Genomic DNA, 21,549 nt, shown 5'->3' with positions numbered 1-21,549 from the left:
AAATTTAATCATTACATTGTATTCTACCTTTCGCTTCCTAGCCTGATGATTCTCCCTCTCACTATAAGTACCGAAAGCCTGGCTCAAATTGTTCTTTTTTTTTACATTTATCCACTAATGTCCAGTTGCTTTTTCTGGCACCTTCTGATTGCCCGCTACACATCCAATCCTCCATCTCTGGATCGCTTACGGATTCTGCGCCACTTCCTTCCATCTGTGCAGCAGTCACAACCCACTGTTTGCCAACCACCCATGCTGCCTATAAAAAAGTTTGCTAGATTTACACCACTAAATAAGGCAAACACGTGTCATCTCAGTCTGTGAAAAAGGTCTATTAGACGTCAAATGATTGGGCAAAAGTTGTCTATACGTCACCAGCTTTACGACGCCTGCTGATTGGATGGTTATTTTACATGGTTAAGAATGAAAACAATTGGAAGAAGGTGCTGGGGAAAGATGGACAAAACAGGTAAATCTCTTAGTTCAGGGGTGTCCAAACGTTTTCGGATGAGGGACGAATGCAGAAAAAAAAAAAGATGTCGGGGCTGAACCAATAATTAAAAAAATTTCCAGAAGCTACTAGATTTATATTTTATGCTTGATATTATGCAAGTTTTAATCATAATTTGTGCTCTATGCTTGTGCAGGCCCTACATGTAAATAAAGGATAGGGTATTTCACTCACAAAGAACACTTATAATAGATCAGTGATGCATCTTATACAAAATATTCATGTTTTTTTTTTTTTTTTTTAGATGTTCATTCAGTGGCACTGCAAAGCACATATATATAATGCACATATAAGTGTTGGGTGTGACCCATCACATTAATCAGAATCAGATTACATTTTCCTTTTAGGAAGTGATGCAACAAATGTGTCTGTCTTGACTTTTATGTAGAAATTCTTGCTTAGTTCCTGTTTCCTGTTAGTTCCCATTGTAGATTATTTTCTTGATTGCTTTTCTTCTGATTATTTCCTCACCTCCTTCCCTTATTTGCTCCCTGTGTATTTAAGCCCTTGTTTTTCCTGTTTGCTTTGTCAGTCTTTGCATGTTTAGTTTGATGCTCTGCTTGGTTCCCTGGGTTTTGGTTTTCTTGATATTCTAAGTTTGTTTATTTTTCTGTTAATAAACTGCTTTAGATTCTCTTTCCTCATCACAAAATTGTTCTTTATTTTTCAAGGAATTACTCTTTATAGCTATCCAATTGTAGCTTCTGTTAAAAGTTACTTGCGTTACAAATACGGTTTTAAGTTGATCGACATTATGGCACATCATTTTATTTTGTAGGCGTGCAAGCTGAGTGTACGCATCGGCACAGATGTGCAAGTGTTTTAAGTGCTCTCTTCTACCGTGTATTCTCACTCAAACAGCGCTGGGAAGACCATAAATATTTGTTCTTGTTTCATCGAAATGTCAGAATGAACCAATTAATTATACTTCCCAGTGCTACAGAGGACATTCTGGAAGAGTTTGCTCGGTTAGCGCATCTCTGCAGCCTCTCGCACAACAGGAGCTCTACTCAGCTGTATGATGTGAGGTATCAGGACATTTTAACCAGAACAAGTACATGAGTAAAGTATCTGCCAATAATTTAATAAATACATCACTCTGTCTGTGGTGCTTCATAATAATAAGGAGTATTCCAAACTCCTGTTGAACACTGCCAGTGGATGAAGCTGGTGACGACAGGCAGCACAGAACCCACTAAGGGAGATGATGTGCTGTGAATAGGGCTGTACATGATAGAGATATCCAGTGCCCAGAATTTGAATTTCATATAATTCTCCATAGCAGGCCTAATTCTGTTCTGTTTCTAAAATTTCTGCGGGCCACATCAAAGCAGTCGGGGGGCCAGAGATGGCCTGCGGCCGGACTTTGGACCCCCCTGTCTTAGTTGGTAATTTCATAGTGCCATACAGAAAAAAATGTGCCACCTTCAAGATAAGTCATTATAGTCATATATAAGTCATTATATATCTTCTGACACTTTGCCGTTGCAACAGTAGAAAAATTGTGTGTTTTTCTTTTTATTAATATTAAATGTCTGATCAATGTACTGGAAAGAAATTAATTAGCTATATGTGACCACTTTGTCCTGAACAATAATGAGTGACTACATGTATGGAAATAGTTAATATTAAATTAGAAAAAAACTTTTGCAAAGCCATGGGACATATATATATAGGCCTATATATATATATAATATTTTTTTTTTAAATAAAGCTGGAATGTATTGTTTGGACATTTTATTCAGTGTACAAAAGGTAGACAATTACTGTACATTCTAATATAAACCTCTTTCTAAACAAGAACTCATGAGTGGTAACAGACTATTTAAATGGTGCTTTTAAGATTATTTTCGGTAGTTCTTGTAAATACAGGCGCATCTACTCAAGCTTCTCTCAAATGTATCTCATCGGATTGAAGCATCGCGCTTTGGTGCATATAGGCCCTGATTTAATTTTAGAATGGACCTACTCAGTAAATGTCATTCATGCTATTTTAAACAGTGCAAAGAGCGCTTTGCAATGAGCTGTTTATTATCATTTAACTTTGCCTAACGTTTTTTTCGGAACTGAAAAAGAATAGATTAAATGGGAATCGACTCTTGGAATCGATTGTAACGATTCCAAAACCAGGAATCGATTCCCAAATTTCTGGAATTGAACAGCCCTATGAAAAGAGCTGTTGAAATGTAAAAAAAAATGTTTTTTTATTATGCTTCAAACAAACAAAGTCACTGTACAGTCAAAACTACAATAATTCATATATAAAGAGAAAACCAATACAGCCAGGGGGGAAGGCTAAACATACATGTAAATATATTGAAGGACTCTCACATATAGAAACAGTTTATTTGCTTTCTTATTATGTGAATGAAAAATAGTCTTGATATATATTTGAATTTCTTTTTCAAGAACCAAAAACAAAGTTTGGGATTTACTGTACTTACATTTATGTATATGAAATTTAGCAAAAATAAAAATTTAATTTATAATATAGTATATTCTTTCCTTTTATTTGAGGGGATATTAGTAAAACCAAATATAACGTTTTCTAAACATAAAGAAAAGTGGGTTCAATGTTATCAATTATAAATCTGGTCAAATCTTTCCAAAGTCAAAATAAGCACAATGCCAAAATAAATGAAACTAGAAAAAGTTCGTCGAGACAAACTTTAAGTTGGCTTGTGAAAGTTTGGACCAGAAAGTTTGAAGAAGTTTAAAGTAGTCTAAAGTTTAAATTAGTTTGAATTTTAAAGTAGTTTGAAGTTTAAAGTAGTTTATAGTTTAAATTAAAGTAGATAGATAGATAGATAGATAGATAGATAGATAGATAGATAGATAGATAGATAGATAGATAGATAGATAGATAGATAGATAGATAGATAGATAGATAGATAAGTGTCATAGATAGATGAGTTTATTAGTTTAAATGAATAAATTTCACTGAGTTTTTTTCATAGAGTTTTTGAGTTTAGAGTTTATAAGTGTATGAATTCATGAGTTTATAAGTATACGAGTTTATAAGTTTGAGTTTATAAGTTTAAATATAAGTCTAAAAGTTCAGAGTTTATTAATTTAAGAGTTTGTAAGTGTATCAATTCATGAGTTTAATGAAAGTTTATGTTTAAATGAAGTACATTTAGTAGTTTGAAGTTAAAATTAGTTTAAAGTTTAAATTAGTTTAAATTAGTTTGAAGTGTAAAGTAAATTTTATTTTACTTTAATTTTAATTTAAAAATAAATTATTATGAGTTTAATAGTTTAAGTGTCATAGATGAGTATTTTGGGTGGTTGCTATGGTGTTGCTAGGGTGTTCTAAGGTATTTTGGGTGGTTGCTAGGGTGTTCTGGGTGGTTGCTAGGGTGTTGTAAGGTATTTTGGGTGGTTGCTAGGGTGTTCTGGGTGGTTGTTTGTCAGTTGCTAGGGTGTTCTGAGTGGTTGCTATGTGCACACACACACACACACACACACACACACACACACACACACCACACACACACACACACACACACACTAACTCGCTCACACACTTACACACTCACACACACATACATGCTCACTAACTGTCACACACACACACACACACACTAATGCACATAAACACACACACACACACTAACTAGCTCACACACTCGCTCACCCACACACCCACACACACACACACACACACTAACTAGCTCACACACTCGCTCACACACTCACACACACATACATGCTCACTAACTCGCTCACACACGCTCACACACACACACACACACTAACTTACACACTCAGTGTGTGAGTTTAGAGTTTATAAGTTTGTTCATTTGAGTTTAAGAGTTCATAAGTGTATGAATTTATGAGTTTATTAGTGTACAAGTTTGAGTTTAGAAACAAGAGGATTTTAACAAAATTAGTTTGAAGTTTAAATTAGTTTGAAGTTTGAATTTAGTTTAAAGTAGATAGATAGATAGATAGATAGACAGACAGATAGATAGATAGATAGATAGATAGATAGATAGATAGATAGATAGATAGATAGATAGATAGATAGATAGATAGATAGATAGATAGATAGATAGATAGATAGATAGATAAGTGTCATAGATAGATGAGTTTATTAGTTTAAATGAGTCTCAATGGCTCATATAGTATATAGAATGGCAGTTTGATTTAGTCTCTGGTTTCAAGGGATTTAGATTTGAATTTTTGGCAGTTGAGGAGTTTGAAAATCTGAACATTCCGCAATGTTAAGTCAATGGGAGTTTTTTCCGAGTTTGATCGTCATTTTTAGGAAAACCATAAGTCCGATCAGTTAGAAAAGATATTGCATACCGAGTCAGAACAGTTTGAGTGTCTGAGCCGAGTTTGGAGTATGTGGAGTTAAAGCTCTAGGAGGAGTTAGAGTTGTAAATTTTTGACAGAATAATAATAATAATAATAATAATAATAATAATAATAATAATAATAATAATAAGTTTAAATAGGATTTCAGTAAGTTGGCTCTTACAAGCCAACTTAACAAGGACTCAGGCATGAAAAAGGTCTTTAGGCTGTTCTGATGGCTGCGTCATCTGGAGGTCGCATTTCTCAACCACATACGTCATCGAGACTGTCTTGTTTCATAAAAACGAATAGGACCCTAATTAACTTATTGATCATTTTGGGGAAATATCATATTCATAAAGCCAAATTTAGTCATTCTAAACCTTCCTTTGTTGCTTTTGGTTAGGAGACACAACAGTACCTTAAATCCATCTATGTCTCTAAAAATAAGAAGGCTGCTAAAACCATTCTGTTATGTTCTTTCTTTAATGTATTTATTTGATTCTCCCCCTGGCTCTTTGTTTGTTTAATATGCTGTATTCTGTATTAATGACGTTTTGTATGTTCTTACTATTTGTTTTGTTAAACTTCAATAATAAAAAAAAAAAGTTAAAAAAAAAGAAATGCGAATAGGACACTTCGAATGCGACCTTCGGAGGATGCATGAGTTGTATGTCAATTTGCCCTTAAATATGAGGTTCAAACGCAAGTAATGTTAATTCCCAAGTTCAAGTACCTCAGTAGATGATGCAGAGTATATAATATGTATAATTATATTAATATAGAATTAAAATAAAGTATTAGACTAAAAGTAAACTTGTAAAATCTATTTTCTTTTCTCTTTACATCTTTATATCTCTCCTAAAATGTATCTCGTACATTCTCCTCCAGCGGGATTACGTTTCCTTCTCACTCAAAGCGCTTGCATGTTAAAGTGTGGCGTGCTGTCATAGCAACCATGTTACATTCCGTTTCCGTTTGTCCTACTAAGGCCGTCGCGTTTAAACGAGATTTGTTTTGTTGTGCAGACTTCAAAGGACGCGTCCTACCACGGAGCCTTCGAAACGAGACACATTCATAGGGCGGAGGAATGACGCACTATTTCGCGGAAGTGACGTAATTCCACTTTTTCTTTTACACCAATCATAGCTGGCGGCGCATGATTTCGAAAACCAACGTCCTGACGAGAAGTACACCAGCGAAGTTATAAATATAAAACAATTTTTTTTACGCGTTATCCGTCCTAAAGAAGCGGTTTATTATCTTATGATAGTGGTAAATATCTTGGTAAGAAATACGCCATGTTAAAATGGGGATCAACGTTAACCCTTCTATAGCTATAGCAAGTCTTTACATTGGACGTGTTGTGCTTTGTTTTTTTAAACTGGGTGTTTAACTCTTCCTGTACAGCTCAGACATGGTTCGGGAGCGGGTGGCGCAGAAGAAGTCTTTCCAGCAGAGCCTGGACGACATCAAGGACAAAATGAAGGAGAAAAGAAACAAGCGTCTCGCCAGCGCTTTAGCTGTGAGCCGCGGCCTGTCAAAGCTGAAGAACAAAAACACGGGTGCGATTTCATGCACGGTTTGCCTTTGTGTTGCACACATTCTTTTGAACTTTTGACAAAATGTGCATTCAAACTAATCTAGCTAATTTTAATGCATTACTCTGTTGTTGTTTTATACAATTCATTAAACTGGGATTTGTGTGATCAGAAAGTGTTTAGAGCCACTTCAAAATGTATTTTGTACGTTTCTAAATGGCTGGTGTGTTTGGACGTTCAAGTCAGTACCATGACTAGATTTATGGAGACTAGTTTTTTCAATTCTTAACGTGCTCTCTACAGCTACAGTGCAGCCGTTTGTGTTGAAGAGTGTCCAGGTGAACAACAAAGCTCTTGCACTAGCCCTGCAGACAGAGAGGGAGAAGGTAGGTCAGGCACAGAGGGTCATTCTGCAGTTAAAGAAAGAGAGACAGGCGCTGATCTTTCACCTGTTGATTCTGAAGAGGTCACTGAGAGATCGGGGAGCCATTGAAAACGCTCAGGTGAGAGTTTGCTTGAAGTCACACTCAAGTAGCAAGTGTTATTTGGAGTACTTGATATGAAGCTGGGATATGCATTTTTCATGGACATGAAATGTTAACTATTTTGTTAAGAGAATTTTGTTGTAAATTGTCCATTAGAAGTATTAGTGGCTCTGATTTAATTTATTTTTGCTCCCTTATAGATTTCTCCATCTGTGGAGAAAAGTCCACCAAGTCTGCCTCGCCTCATCAATATAAAGTAAGCAAGAAACAGTCTGTAGCTCTGATGTTTTTTTAAAAGCACATGTTAATGAGTTGTTATGCCAATATTTTTATTTGCATTGTAAATTACACATACGTTTTTGACATTTTCTCTTCTGCCCCACCCCTCCACCACCTATTCTGTATGCATTGTTCATAATTAAAGCAAATATCAAAACAAAAGAGAATCACACCAACATTTCATGCATCTAATAAAGAAAATTACTAGAGAGAGAGAGAGAGGAGAAAAAAAAGAGTGGTACACATAAAACATAAGGCTAAATTTGGGTAGTATTAAGACAAAAATAATAATGGTAAATTATTTCCCTTGATATTGTAATTGAGATTAATTTACAGAATTTACATTAAAATATGTATTTTCGGTGAATCATCTGCATGCCATATTTACACTGATCAGCCACAACATTAAAACCACCTGCCTAATATTGTGTAGGTCCCCCTCGTGCTGCCAAAAGAGCACCAATCCACATCTCAGAATAGCATTCTGAGATGTTTTCTCACCACAATTGTACAGCGCTGTTATCGGAGTTACTGTATACTTCAGTTTTAATCAGTCTGACCAAATCTCTGTTGACCTCTCTCATCAACAAGGCATATCCGTCCACAGAACTGCCTGTCACTGGAAGTTTTTTGTTTTTGGCACTATTCTGAGTAAATTCACGAGACTTTAAAATCCCAGGAGATCAGCAGTTACAGAAATACTCAATCCAGGCCCGTCTAGCACCAACAATCATCCATGTGATTATCTAATCAGCCAATTGTGTAGCAGAAGTGTAGTGCATAAAATCATGCAGATATGGATCAGGAGCTTTAGTTAATGTTCAGAATGGGGGTTTCATCAAAAATATGATTTCAGTGATTTGGACGTGGCATGATTGTTGGTGCCAGATGGACTGGTTTGAGTATTTCAAGAACTGCTGATCTCCTGGGATTTTCACACACAACTGTCTCCAGAATTTACTCAGAATTGCACAAAAACAAAAAACTTCCAGTGAGTGGCAGTTCTTGAGATGGAAATGCCTTGTTGATTAGAGAGGTCAAAAGAGAATAGCCAGACTGTTCAAACTGACAAAGTCTATGCTGACTCAGATTACCGCTCTGTACAATTGTGGGTGAGAAGAATAGCAATTCAGAATACTATTGAGATTCGGCTTGGCACTCTTTTGGCGTCACGAGGGGGACCTACACAATATTAGGCAGGTGATTTAAATGTTGTGGCTGATTGGTGCATGTCAGCTACACATCAAAAATAAGTTCAAAGTATTACTTTGTTGCTGTTTTTGAGCATCAGTAAATTAAGACAACTCCACATTGGTCCTCCTAAGAAGCAAAAAAACAAAGCTGTTATTCCAGTTTTGAATAAATGACACTAATGCGAGCAACATACTTGTTTGTGATTGTTACAATGCTCAACCACTGCAAAAACGGCTATATTCTGGGTTTAATACAAATTAAGCTTAATTGACTTTGTTAGTGGCATAATGTTAATTACCACAAAAAAAATAATATTTAGACTCGTCCATCCTTTAAAAAATAAATAAATTTACAGTGAGACACTTAGAATGGAAGTGAATGGGTCCTAATTTTTTTGAGGGTTTAAAGCCAGAAATATGACGCTTATTATTTTAGAATATCACTTATATTAAGTCCTCTGTTAAAACTTGTGAATGTTTGAGCTATAAAGTTGTTTAAATAGTCAATTACCGGGCGTTATCTCGCAATGGCAACAAAATTGTATATAACTTTCCACAGAAAAGGTTCCTACAGTGCATCCGGAAAGTATTCACAGCGCTTCACTTTTTCCACATTTTGTTATGTTACAGCCTTCTTCCAAAATGGATTAAAATAATTATTTTCCTCAAAAATCTACAAACGTGACAACGTGAAAAAAGTTTGTTTGAAATCTTCGAAAACCAATGAATTAAAATACTTTCCGGATGCACTGTAAGTGATCTAAAATCATGTTAAAACTCATTGTTTACATCTTGTTGCTACACTTTTGAAACCATGAGTATTTTAATGTTTATGGATTGACCCCATTCATTTCATTGTAAATGCCTCACTGGAACCCAGATTTAAAAAATAAAAAAAATTTAAGAAAAGGGAGACAAAATAAATGTTTGTGGTAATCAACATTAGGCCACAAATTCTGTCGATTGAGCTGAACTTGTATTGAACCTGGAATATTCCTTTTAATTAGATTAGAAAATTTGGATGCAACATGTGCAGAACTACATGGGCTGCTATAATTTACACTTCATGATTCTTTATCTGTGGCAAACTATTTCTAATCTTGATTATGTATTCCATTAATTGTGCAGCCCTAGGTTCAATTAAAGCTAGTTAGAAATATTTTTGACTACCAGGGCTAATTTAGTAACTAGCAGAGTATCTCAACCTCACAAATTTGCAGGTAGATGTTTCAAACTAAAATATGAGATTAGAGAGCCTCGTTTTGACCACTTTATTGATGATCATAGTGTCACTCTCATTGAAATGCAGGCCAGTAAATGTTGTTGAGACTCACCCAGCAGAGCCCCTCAAGGAGTCAACCTTTTCTGGAAGCACAGGTGAGCATCCTTGCATAGCTACCACCTTAAATGCAAATGAAACAAAATTTTGGGCTGTGAGAATGAAGATTGTAAATGGCCTATATGTCTGGTTTTTACTTTTTCTGTTAGCAGTTTCTGTTTGCCGTGGTGACAGACAGGTTTCATTGCCTCCTACAGTAGGAACAAGGCGAAAGAGGCGCTCTGAAAACGTGCGGAGACAGAGTTCATGTTTTGAATCTGTAGGCAAATGTGTTACTGATGTAATGAAACCCTCTCTCTGTGAGGAGAAAAGAGAAGAGACTGTCAACAACAGACAAGGAGAGGGGCTTAGCACTGGGTTGGAGGACATTTTTAATGAAGAGGAATTTGTTGGACAGAAAACGTGTGTGCCTGTCAGTCTTAACACAGAGTTAAAGATTTCTGAGCTTCCAGCCATCCAGCATTCAACGCCTGAGCCCCCCCAGCGGTCCACAAGACAAACCAAGAAAAAAACTACTCAAGCTGCACCTGGGCCCAAACCAGAAAGGGGGCGCAAACCAGACCGAGCCCCGTTAAAGAAGCCATGGGAAAACCCCAAACCACGCAGCTCGTTCCAAAAGCCGAGACCGCTCACAGAGTCGAGCACGAGTTGCCGATCGGCTTAACTCCTCGCTGGGTGGCAATGACACCTTTGACTTTGACTGTGAAGAGGCCATCCATCTAACACCATTCAGAGCAGGGATTAAAGCTGTGGAGAAACCGTCACCTGATGCTCCGATTAAAAAGGAGGTTCCACCCAATCCTGACACCGTGGAGACCAGCAACAGTTCCTCAGAAGACGAGCAGGATGCAGATGACAGCCTTTATGTGCCAAAGAGAAAATCCAGAAGAGCTCGTAGTCCACTACCTAGACGAGCTCGCTCCAAAAGGAGGTCTGTTCAAGAGGCCAGAAAGAACAGAGGGAGAGAAAATACTTCCCTAAAACAGCACAATGTTGAAATGGAGAACACAGGTAAGCATGGAAAGTTTTTAATTTACGTTGGTGACTTCTGTGTGACATTTATCATGTCTTAAACTGTTTTTTACAGAAGAAAAGAGGACTGAAATTGAAGATACTGGCCTTCATCTTCCAGATGATTCAGGCCCTCTGCCTCCAGAGTCACCAGTCTGTACTGCTTCTGAGGATTTCAGCCAGTCAGAGCCAACCCAAGAGATCTGCCAAGGTAACATTGAGTGTGGAAACACCATTAAACTATTAGCTGTTTAGTTTGTAGTCCTAAATCCCAGAAGAAAATATTTGCTAGCCGCACCACAAGACTCCGAGTTCTTGAGGCACGAGCAATGCGCTCCTTATTCTCAGTCAGAAATTCTGAGGAAATGGTGTGTGTGCACCTGTTTTATAGTGGTCAGTTCGCGTCTAAATGAGCGGTCAGTTTGATGCCAAAACAGTTGGGACTCAAACATCACAGCCAATATTAGAATATTGGTTTTATTGTAGAGAGGTATCAAATAGGTTGTGTATGAAGGCACTCATATGCGTTAGTAAACGCAATGTCTCGTTCCCTTCGTCTCAGAGAACCGTGGTTATGTACGTAACCGAGATGTTCTGTGCAGTGCAATTGAATGGTTATCAAGCTCCAAAACTTTTTTATGAAGTCAGCCTAATCAAAATCCATCAGACCCAGTGGTTTAAGCAATGTCTTCTGTAGAGGACCAGTTGGTTCATGATAATGATTCCAAGCTTGATTGCACTTCCTATAGTGCCCTGCTCATGCGTCAAGCACTAGGAAGTGAAAAAGGAGTTATACTGGAACACTTCAGAAGAGAGTGATTAAACCACTGGAGTGTTATGGATTACTTTTATGCTGACTTTATCTCCATTTTGGAGCATCAAATCACCATTCACTTTGTATGGACCTACAGAGCTGAGATATTCTTCTGAAAATCTTTATGTTCAGCAGAAGAAATCCTTAAACATCTTGGATGGCATGAGGGTGGGTAAATTATGAAAGAGATTTTTAATTTTGGGGTAAATTATGTTTAATATTATTTTAAGATACCTTCCCAACTTCTACAACATAACTTGCACGTTGCCAACTCAACATTTTATTTCGAAATTGTTGTGTGCTTTAAAAATGCAAATTGGTGCATAAGGACTACAAAGATTGCATACAAAGCATGTAAACACACAAGGTGGCTTGTTAAATCAACACGGAATGGTGCAATAACTCTATGCTAGACTCTAGTTACTGCTCATCACTGGTGGAGCTTGTGACTGTTAGATGCAGACCTTTTTATTTACCACTGGATTGACCACTTTTATTATAACCAGAGTTTAAATTCCCCCCCAGCGCTAATGCTAAGGAAGCGCTCTGTGAACTGTATGGGGCTATGAGCAAACTGCAGAATGCTCACCGTGACGGACTGTTTATTGTCGCCGGAGATTTCAACCATGCAAATCTCAAGACAGTGCTCCCTAAATTTCAGCATACAGACTGCTCGTCAGATGCAAAAAAACACTCCAGAAGCAGGTGAAAACCTGGCCAGCAGGAGTCATCTCTGCTCTTCAGAACCATTGAGTGTACTGACTGGCACATGTTCAGGGAGGCTGCAACATATGGCGACTCTACCAACTTGGAGGAATACACAGCATCAGTGACCAGCTACAACAGCAAGTGCATTGATGATGTCAACTTCTCCAAGACCATCACCACACGCTCCAACCAGAAGCCGTGGATGACTGTGGAGGTGCGTGCGCTGCTTAGGACCAGAGACTCCACCTTCAGAGCAGGCGACAAGGCTGCGCTAAGAACGGCGAGGGCCAAACTGTCCCGGGCCATCAGAGGCAAAGCGTGTACACACCCAGAGAATCCAGTCACTTCCAGGCCATCACCAACTACAGGACAACATCAGTTGCCTGTGACAAAGATGCCTCCCTTCCAGATGCGCTGAACGACTTCTACACTAGGTTTGAAGCCCAGAACGACGTGGTGGCGAGGAAGACCACACCTCCCCCCAACGACCAGGTGCTCTGTCTTACCACGGCTGATGTGAGGAAAACTCTACGTAGAGTCAACCCACGGAAGGCTGCTGGACCAGACAACATTCCTGGCAGAGTACTCAGAGGATGTGCAGACCAGCTGGCAGATGTTCTTACCGACATCTTCAACATCTCTCTGAGCAGCACTGTCATTACAACGTGCTTCAAGGCCACCACCATCGTCCCCATGCCAAAGAAGTCTTCAGTGTCCTGCCTCAACGACTGCCGTCCCGTCGCACTCACACCCATCATCATGAAGTGCTTCGAGAGGCTCGTCAAGAGGCACATTAAGACCCAGCTGCCCCCCTCACTAGACCCACTGCAGTTCGCGTATCGTCCAAACCGTTCAACGGGCGACGCCATCGCCACCACCCTCCATCTGGCCCTCACCCACCTAGATAAAAAGGACTCATACATTCGAATGCTGTTCATAGACTTCAGCTCAGCATTCAACACAATCATTCCTCAGCACCTGATTGGAAAGCTGAACCTGCTGGGCCTGGACACCTCCCTCTTCAACTGGATCCTGGACCTCCTGACTGGGAGACCTCAGTCAGTCCGGATCGGGAACAGCATCTCCACCACCACACTGAGCACTGGAGACCCCAGGGCTGTGTGCTCAGTCCACTGCTGTTCACTCAGCTGACTCATGACTGTGCAGCAATGCACCATTCGAACCACATCATTAAGTTCGCCGATCTCATACAGAGGAGGTTCCGCGGCTAACGGACTGGTGTAGAGTCAACAACCTGTCTCTGAATGTGGACAAAACAAAAGACTCTGGGACTTTAGGAGAGCAGAGTGACCGCTCTCCGCTGAACATCGACGGCTCCTCTGGGGAGATCGTCAAGAGCACCAAATTCCTTGGTGTTCACCTGGCGGAGAACCTCACCTGGTCCCTCAACACCAGCTCTATTACCAGGAAAGCACATCTCCCACCCCCCCCATCCTCACTACATTCTCTAGAGGGACTATTGAGAGCATCCTGAGTAGCTGCATCACTGCCTAGTTTGAGACTTGCACTGTTTCGGACCGCAAAGCCCTGCAGAGGATAGTGAGGACAGCTGAGAAGATCATCGGGGTCTCTCTTCTTTCCATCAAAGACATTTACAAAAAACACTGCATTCGCAAAGCAACCAGCCGTCTGGTTAGAGGTACCGAAGCATTCGGGCCGTCACGACCAGACTGTGTAACAGCTTCTTCCCCCAAGCCATCAGACTCCTCAATACACAGAGACTGGACTGACGCACACGTGTCTGGAGTTGCACTTTAATTATTGTCACTTTATACCTGGCTGCTACCTCAATAACTGCTTTGTGCATTGAACAATATCTCATAGTATGTTGTTTACATTTGGCATTTTTAGAAACTGTCATCTTTTTGCACTACTGTGTACTGTTCAGACTGTACTGTGCCTATTGTCCTGTAAATTTTTAGTAATTTATTGTACTGTCCCGTACTTTTTGCACAAGTTTGCACGTGCACCTTATATAGGTATGTTATTTAGTCTGTGTAATCTCATGTGGTTCTGTGTTTGTGCTATGTTGTTTTATGTAGCACCATGGTCCTGGTGGAATGTTGTCTCGTTTCACTGTGTACTGTACTAACTGTATATGGTTGAACGACAATTAAAAACCACTTGACTAAATTCATATTCAAATAATTATTAGGAAAACAGTTGGAGTCCTTTTTCATGTACATGGAAAACAACAATTCTAAAATAAACATTTGAAATTTGTGAGGAAACATGCAGTGGATTAGCATTTCATGTTGGCCTACAAGTTAACATTGTTACTGAACTGCTTTCAGATGTACAGGGTTTTTTTAACTGTGGAAATATTTTCCCATAGCTCCACCCTCTGCATCGGCAGTAGAGTCTCCCACCCCTGTTACCCCTGGTGGAGAGGCAGAACTTATGATGATTGACTGCCCCGTATTTGAATTTTCAAAGTGTCCTAGCAACGTATCTGATCAAGAGAATGAAATGCCTTTGGTGATGGATAGGGGCAGGAGAAAAGGTATAATCCTTTACTTTTATTCCTTACTCATATTTCTTTAGCTTTTTAATATGTTTCTCTGCACATAATCTCATTCATTCTCTGTCTCTTCTAACAAGTTTGAGCTGTCTCACCAATCTGCTGCTGTGTCTTTCACAAACTCACCATTGTCACCATTTCTGGAAGTGCTAAACGTAAAATGGTCATGTATTTGTCACACACACACACGCACTGTTTGTGTTTCTGCAGGTGGGCTGGTTGTTCACTCCTTTCTGGGCTTAGGCTTGAGTGATGTGACAAATCTCTCCCCTGCAGCCTATCAGAAGCCTTTGTATACTCAAGTTACCCCTCAAACCTCCACTCGCAAGCGGCGATGCACAAGCACTGTCAACTACAAGGAGCCATCAATCAGTTCGTAAGTACTTCCAATAACAATAATAGCTTTATAATTATTTTGACCACAAATTATCTTGAAATTTGTATTTTTTAGAAAAATAATATTCCGAATGTGTTTAAAAGAGTTTGCCAAAAATGAAAAATAAATTAAATTTTGGGGTGAACTACCCCATTTTAATGTGCTATAAATGCTTTGGAGCACCTTGTTTTTTTAAATACAATTTATTTATTGTATATTTTAAAGCTAATTTTGCACTTTATTAATGTGCTTTTTCATGATCTACTCACTTTTTTTCTTTTTTAGAAAACTTAGACGTGGAGACAAATACACAGACACCCGTTTCCTACGTTCCCCTATCTTTAAGCAGAAACCGACATCACGTCGGAGTTCAATTCAAAGAATGGAAAAATATAACGAGTCATTTGTGGGCTGTCATTGAATAACTTGTGTAATATAATTTCTGCCCAGCATCACTGAATTCCAGTAATGTCTCTCTAAACCATTGCATCAATATAAAAGTTTTGTTTTTTAATGTCTGTTACATAATTGAAGTTTGTTTCGTCTCATGATTTTAATTGTGAATATTGATTAAAATTTGTTTTAATTGTCACAAGGATTTTTGTTTTTCAAACTATGAACAATCTTCTCTGAAAATAGGAGTCCAGATATAAAAAATTAATTGAAAGCATTCTACTTGTCCATCAATGTGATAAAATTAACATGATTCCATCTCTTTTGTAAGGTTTCACTAAAATGTGTCCAATTCTCATGGTTGCTAAGTCAAACTTTGGAATTCAAAATGTTAAATATGAAGATGCGTTCAGAGGTCACTGCAGTCGTGCAAAATGGCTGCATTTCAAAATAAACATCTTAATTCTGTCTTTTGCTATATATATTTTACATTACCATGTGTTAAGACACTGGTGTTAAATTATTTACCTTTTAGATGACAATTTAACATATCTGATAAAAACCCTGTGCAAAATCACCTTCAAAAACATCTACCAATCTGTTGTTGGGCAATATAATGCACATTAACAACTGACAAAGCTCCAATTCAAACACATTTATTGAAGATATGTTATGCTTTCTTTTGTGCTGTGGCAGCTTTCTGGAGCTTTTTCATCTCGTGCTTGATGATCTTGTTCCTCTGCAGAGAGTAAACAGTCATATAGGTTAGTTTGTTCACACCACCTCTTCTGAAGCATTATACAAGTAACTTATTTTTTTTCCCTCTACCATTTAACAAAAACGTACCATTTTCTTAGCCTTCATCACTTTGTAGCGATCGAAGTCAGACATTGTGGCCCTCTGTTAAGAGAATGATATTTAGCATGGTAGTAAAACATTAAGCAGCAGATAAATATTCTTATATGTTAAATTCCCTGTAATCCAACCAAGATGAGTCAAGATTCACTAAACATTTATCACACAATAGTCCATTTTAATTTAGCAAAAACAAAACCATTTAAATCCCCATCAGCCAACTGTTGTATCTTAGGACTCAGTAGGGTCTTTAAGTATCTGTTTGGAGTGGCATCACATACCTTCTTTCTGGCCTCAATTTTCTTGGCCCAGCTGCTTTCTTCCCACTTCTGGTTGATCTCCGCCTTTTCCCAGGCACGTCTCACGTACTTCTGACGGGCGCTTAAGTCAACCGAAAACGTGATGTAGGAAATTGACGAAGAATGTAATTAGCAAATATAAAACAATAAAATCAACTTTGTCCTTTTTTCCTTTCAAGTTTGTTGCAATCTAAAAAAGACATGTATATAATTTTGCACCATGGATAATGAAATACTGCTTCAATAAACTAAAAATTCAGCTCAGTGAATAAAAATCTAAATGTAATCAATATAGTAAATGAAAAAACCTCAAGCACATAAGCTTACCTGTGAGGTACTTTGATGACATAGTCAGTGAGTTGCAAACACTTGAATGGCATAGCCTGTCTCTTCACTCCTGTGCATGGGCCATCTACCAGTGCCTAAATAATGACAAAACTACTAAGTTAAACATGCCATATGTGATTTAGCACAAAGAATCAGGTTACATAAACGTTAGACCATCTTATTTAAATGAAACACTGTACCAGCACATTATACAGTTGAAATCACAAACTCACCCTGTTTTGGTCAATTACATCTACAATTGCCACCAACTTGCCCTCATGTGGGCCGAATGCAATGAAAGCAACGCGGCCGATTTCGACAAAGCGTTTAAACACCTGAGAAACAAAAATTGAAAGACAAATACAAATGCGACTTATACATTGTCAGTTTGAAAGCCTTTCAAAAACATTTGGACTATATGACACGAACTGGCATTCCCTTTCTCGGCAAATAAATAACTGGAGACGCACATTTAACACACTTTATCTATTTTGGTTGGTTTCCCTTATTTCAAACTCGTTAGCCTTCATATCCATAGAACACCTGTCCGCGGTATGCACACAAAAACCACACGCTAAGACGCATTAATAATATAGGCGCCGTTAATTTAGCATAATTAGACAGTAATTAAGTATAAACCACGAATCTAGTCTACTTGATCGGAAAGTGTCAGTAATTCCGGCCTAAATAGCTCTACCACGTTGTTTCGAGACATGCTTAAAGCTTATTTCCACACAGAGCGCACCAAATTAATACTAGAAAAACACTATCTATGGGGCATTAAGACGTTAAGATACGAATCTGATACGTTCTTTATGGGAAACGCTACAGAAAGATACTTTATATACAAAATTTCAGACTCCGCGTAAGTGAGTTCACTCACCATTATGGCAGACCGTGGTAGAAAAAGAACTAAAGCACTTCCGCTCGGGAATGATGAATCTTCCGTTTCCACACTGCGCACGCGCGGAGCGATTTCATTAGTCAAAAAACAGTAAAGTATCTGTTGGAATTTATCTTGATTCGATAGATAAATACATAGAATGTTTATTTTACCGTTTCAGTTCAGATCATACAAGACCATGCATGTGCTGTGACAATACCACAGATGGTAATTTTAGGTAAGAAAAGAAAGGGGGAAATAATATCAACGAAGAAGAGCTTTCACAAAATTAAATATTTCATGTATCTACTGGTAGGCACATTATTTAAAAAAAGTATCATAAACTTTTTTTATTGGTTATCGTATTCTTGGGTTTAACCGAAATGGTTAAACCAAGCAGAGACGGACCACTTCTGTTAAAATACGGTAAACGGATTTACAAGTAAAATAACCTATCACCTTTTCTTCTTTTATTTTAATGGCGGACTGGTGTCATGAGCACATGTCTCCACCTACTGTTCAGTTTAATGCATCGTATTCCATGCTTTTCTTTTAATCCACACACACACACACATATATATATATGTAATCTGTTCAATCTGTTCTTTGATATATTCTAACATTCAAACCTGTCCTATACATGTATTGTATTAAAACCCTATATCCTAACCTATCTCTATTAACCTCTATTCCTAATAGATACTCCAACTCCCTATCTTTATGTCCATTATTTTTTAAATATTGTATTAATTCCCTTCTCTCCTGTATATACCTTCTACAGTAAAATATGACATGCTCTACAGTTTCTTTTTCTCTACAATATTCGCATAAATAATTTCATTGGATTCCTATTAAAGCCAATGAAGTGTTGAATCCTGTACGACCAAGCCTTAATCTAGTTATTATAACCTCTTTGTTCCTGTTTCTGCCACATATACATTTATTAATTTCTACCAGTTTTTTTTTATTTTATATAAATATCTTCCCTTCTTGTCATTATCCCATATTTCTTGCCACTCTTTCTTAATATTTTTCTTAATAATAGATTAAATTTTTCCCTTACCTAGTGTTACTCCAATATCCTCTTCATTTCTTTTTAAAGCCTTCTTCGCTAACTCATCAGCAGCTTAATTTCCATGAATCCCTTTATGTGCTGGTACCCAACAGAATCCGACTGTCCCTCCTTTTCTTTGAATACAATACAAGAGCATGAATATTTAATGTATCAATTCTTCTCTGGATGATCTTCGGGTAGCTAAAGATGTTAATACTGATGCTGAATCAGAACATATAACTACTCTGTCAGGTCTTGATTCCTCTACCCAAGTTAAACCTATTATGATGGCAGTTATCTCTACAGAATATATAGATAAATTAGCTGTTAATCGTTTTAACATTTCTACACTTTCTACTGGAATATACACTCCTATTCCTGTAATTCCTGTGGTTGGATCTTTTGATCCATCTGTATATATTTTTAGACTTTCATAAAATTTTCCCTGAACATGCTTTTTTTACATTAGATGTTGTCATGCCCATTTCCTCCCAATCTCTTATCTTTTCTAATATCTCCAGGTCATTTTCAACCTCAGGAAATGTCCCTGCCGGTACCTCTCTCCATACAGGTGACATATTACACTCAGTCTCTGCAATCTGATATTTTTCTGCTAAGGGGCTTATGCTCCTTCCAAATCCCCTTTCTTTTTTGTTTACATATTCCCAACAGTTATTTAATATCCCAGTAGCAGTGTGATTTCCAACGTAACTCTTCATATATTTCCAGTATGTCAGTGATAATGTTATTCTACGCAAATTCAGTGGCATTTAATTTGTCTCAACCAGTAGAGCATTATTTGGTGTTGATTTTACTGCTCCTAAGCATATCCTAAGAGTTCTATACTGTATTTTATCCAATCGCTTTAATAATGTTATTAATGCGGCACCATATATCATACAGCCATAATCCAACACAGATCTAATCATAGCTTGATATATCATCAACAATCATATTCTTTCTGCTCCCCACTCTTTGCCAGCTATTGCCCTCATCACATTTAAGGACTTTCCACATTTATTATCAATTTCATCTATATGTTTTTTCATTTATATCTGTTTTCACTCATTCTAAAGCTTTATCATATAATATTAATTCATAAAGTTCTGGGACTCTTTTGCAAGTATAGAACATACAACATGATTTACTTGTTGACATTTTAAATCTCCAGTCTATAGTCCACTGTTCCACCTTTTTAATGGCTGCCTACATGCAAGCGATGACCTGCAAGATGTTTCGACCCCTCTTCCATATGGCGCCATCATCTGCATATAATGCACATCCTATACCAGGGCCTACGTTGTCCGGTACGTGCTTTGCGTATCTATCTGGACCGCACGCAGAGCTCTAGACGTTCTGAGCAGCTCTTTGTCTGCTTCGGGGGACAGCAGAAAGGGAACACTGTCTCCAAACAGAGGCTTGCCCACTGGGTTGTCGATGCCATTTCATTGGCTTATCACACTCAGGCCGTGCCCCCCCCCCTCCCCTTTTTTGCGGGTTCGAGCGCACTCAACTTGCACCTCCCTAGCAGACATCTGTAGAGCAGCAGGGTCGGCAACACCTAACACTTTCACGAGATTCTACAATCTCCGAGTTGAGTCAGTATCGTCCGTGTTTTCTCAAGGGTACGTGCAGCCTGATACAGCTGGTCGCGTCTGCACGTAAGAATACCTGCCTGCTTCTGTATCAGCAGTTCACGTACACGGCTCAGTGCATGGCATGATTGAAGTGGGACCCCTAGTGTCGCTTCTCTGACACAACGTGGAGAGAGCGACAGAAGGGGAACGTCTAGGTTACGTATGTAACCTCTGTTCCCCAATGGAGGGAACGAGACGTTGTGTCTACCCCCGCCACGTCGCTGAGCCGAGCTACTGTTGTGGCCGAACCATTTCCGGCTCCTCAGAAAAATACTGAATGAACTCCCGTATTTGCCCCGCCTAAATACCCGTATGTCCGGGGGCGGGATATGCAAATACCGTCTGCCAACTTCTCATTGGTCTTTTTTCATAGAACAGAGGTATATAATATATATAGGTGCTCAAGAGAGACCCCTAGTGTCGCTTCTCCGACACAGCGTCTCGTTCCCTCCATCGGGGAACGGAGGTTACATACGTAACCTAGATGCTTTAAAAGCAAGATTTTCTGTCCAAGATATATATACTTATGTAAATAAACAAATAAGAGAAACAAAGTTCTGAAGCTAATATACTTTGATCATGTCACATTGTTATGCTTGAGTAACGAAGCAGACGAGGAGATGCGGATCCAAACGCAGTTGAACTTTATTAAATGAACAAAGGAAAAACACAAAGTAACAACCCACGATGGGGAAAAGAAACATAAACTGAGTAAGCTGACCAAGGTAGACACGAACAGGGAACTCGGGAGGGAAAGATACACCGGGTTAACATCAAACAACGATCGACAAGGACTGAACAAAAAACCAGGGTTTAAATACACAAACATGGGAAAAGGGGCCAATGAAAGAACAGAACTCAAACAAGATAACAAGGTGATTAACAGAAACCAAAGGCAAATTAACAAGGGAATGAGGGACACCTGGAAGAAATAATCAAGGGAACACCAATCATAATAACAAACTACAAAAGGACTACAAAAAAACCAAACAGGAACCAG

General features: G+C 38.4%; 1 protein-coding gene and 1 pseudogene across 1 annotated transcript; one reads left to right on the top strand and one right to left on the bottom strand.

The window, feature by feature from the left end:
* The first annotated feature begins 5,987 nt into the window (after positions 1 to 5,987).
* LOC127619490 (shugoshin 1-like) lies at positions 5,988 to 15,995 on the top strand (annotated as a pseudogene).
* Positions 15,996 to 16,134: 139 nt separating this feature from the next.
* Positions 16,135 to 17,904, bottom strand: LOC127619491 (60S ribosomal protein L14-like). Its single transcript, XM_052092331.1, has 6 exons — positions 17,859 to 17,904; positions 17,209 to 17,310; positions 16,976 to 17,070; positions 16,631 to 16,730; positions 16,341 to 16,394; positions 16,135 to 16,233 (listed from the first exon to the last, which is right to left on the bottom strand). Exons 1-6 carry the CDS (start codon positions 17,859 to 17,861, stop codon positions 16,165 to 16,167), a joined length of 423 nt encoding a protein of 140 aa, XP_051948291.1. The 5' UTR covers positions 17,862 to 17,904; the 3' UTR covers positions 16,135 to 16,164.
* Positions 17,905 to 21,549: the final 3,645 nt, after the last annotated feature.

The sequence above is a fragment of the Xyrauchen texanus genome, chromosome 26 (genome assembly GCF_025860055.1).
Source record: "Xyrauchen texanus isolate HMW12.3.18 chromosome 26, RBS_HiC_50CHRs, whole genome shotgun sequence".
Taxonomy (NCBI): Eukaryota; Metazoa; Chordata; class Actinopteri; order Cypriniformes; family Catostomidae; genus Xyrauchen; species Xyrauchen texanus.
This window is presented reverse-complemented; position numbering and strand designations above follow the sequence as displayed.

What these genes read in the sequence shown, in the direction of transcription:
- LOC127619491 (XM_052092331.1), bottom strand. An exon ending in ATGTAATTGACCAAAACAGG is followed by an intron (nt 17,071 to 17,208) that starts GTGAGTTTGTGA and finishes GTCATTATTTAG; the next exon opens with GCACTGGTAGATGGCCCATG. An exon ending in AAATTGAGGCCAGAAAGAAG is followed by an intron (nt 16,395 to 16,630) that starts GTATGTGATGCC and finishes TTCTCTTAACAG; the next exon opens with AGGGCCACAATGTCTGACTT.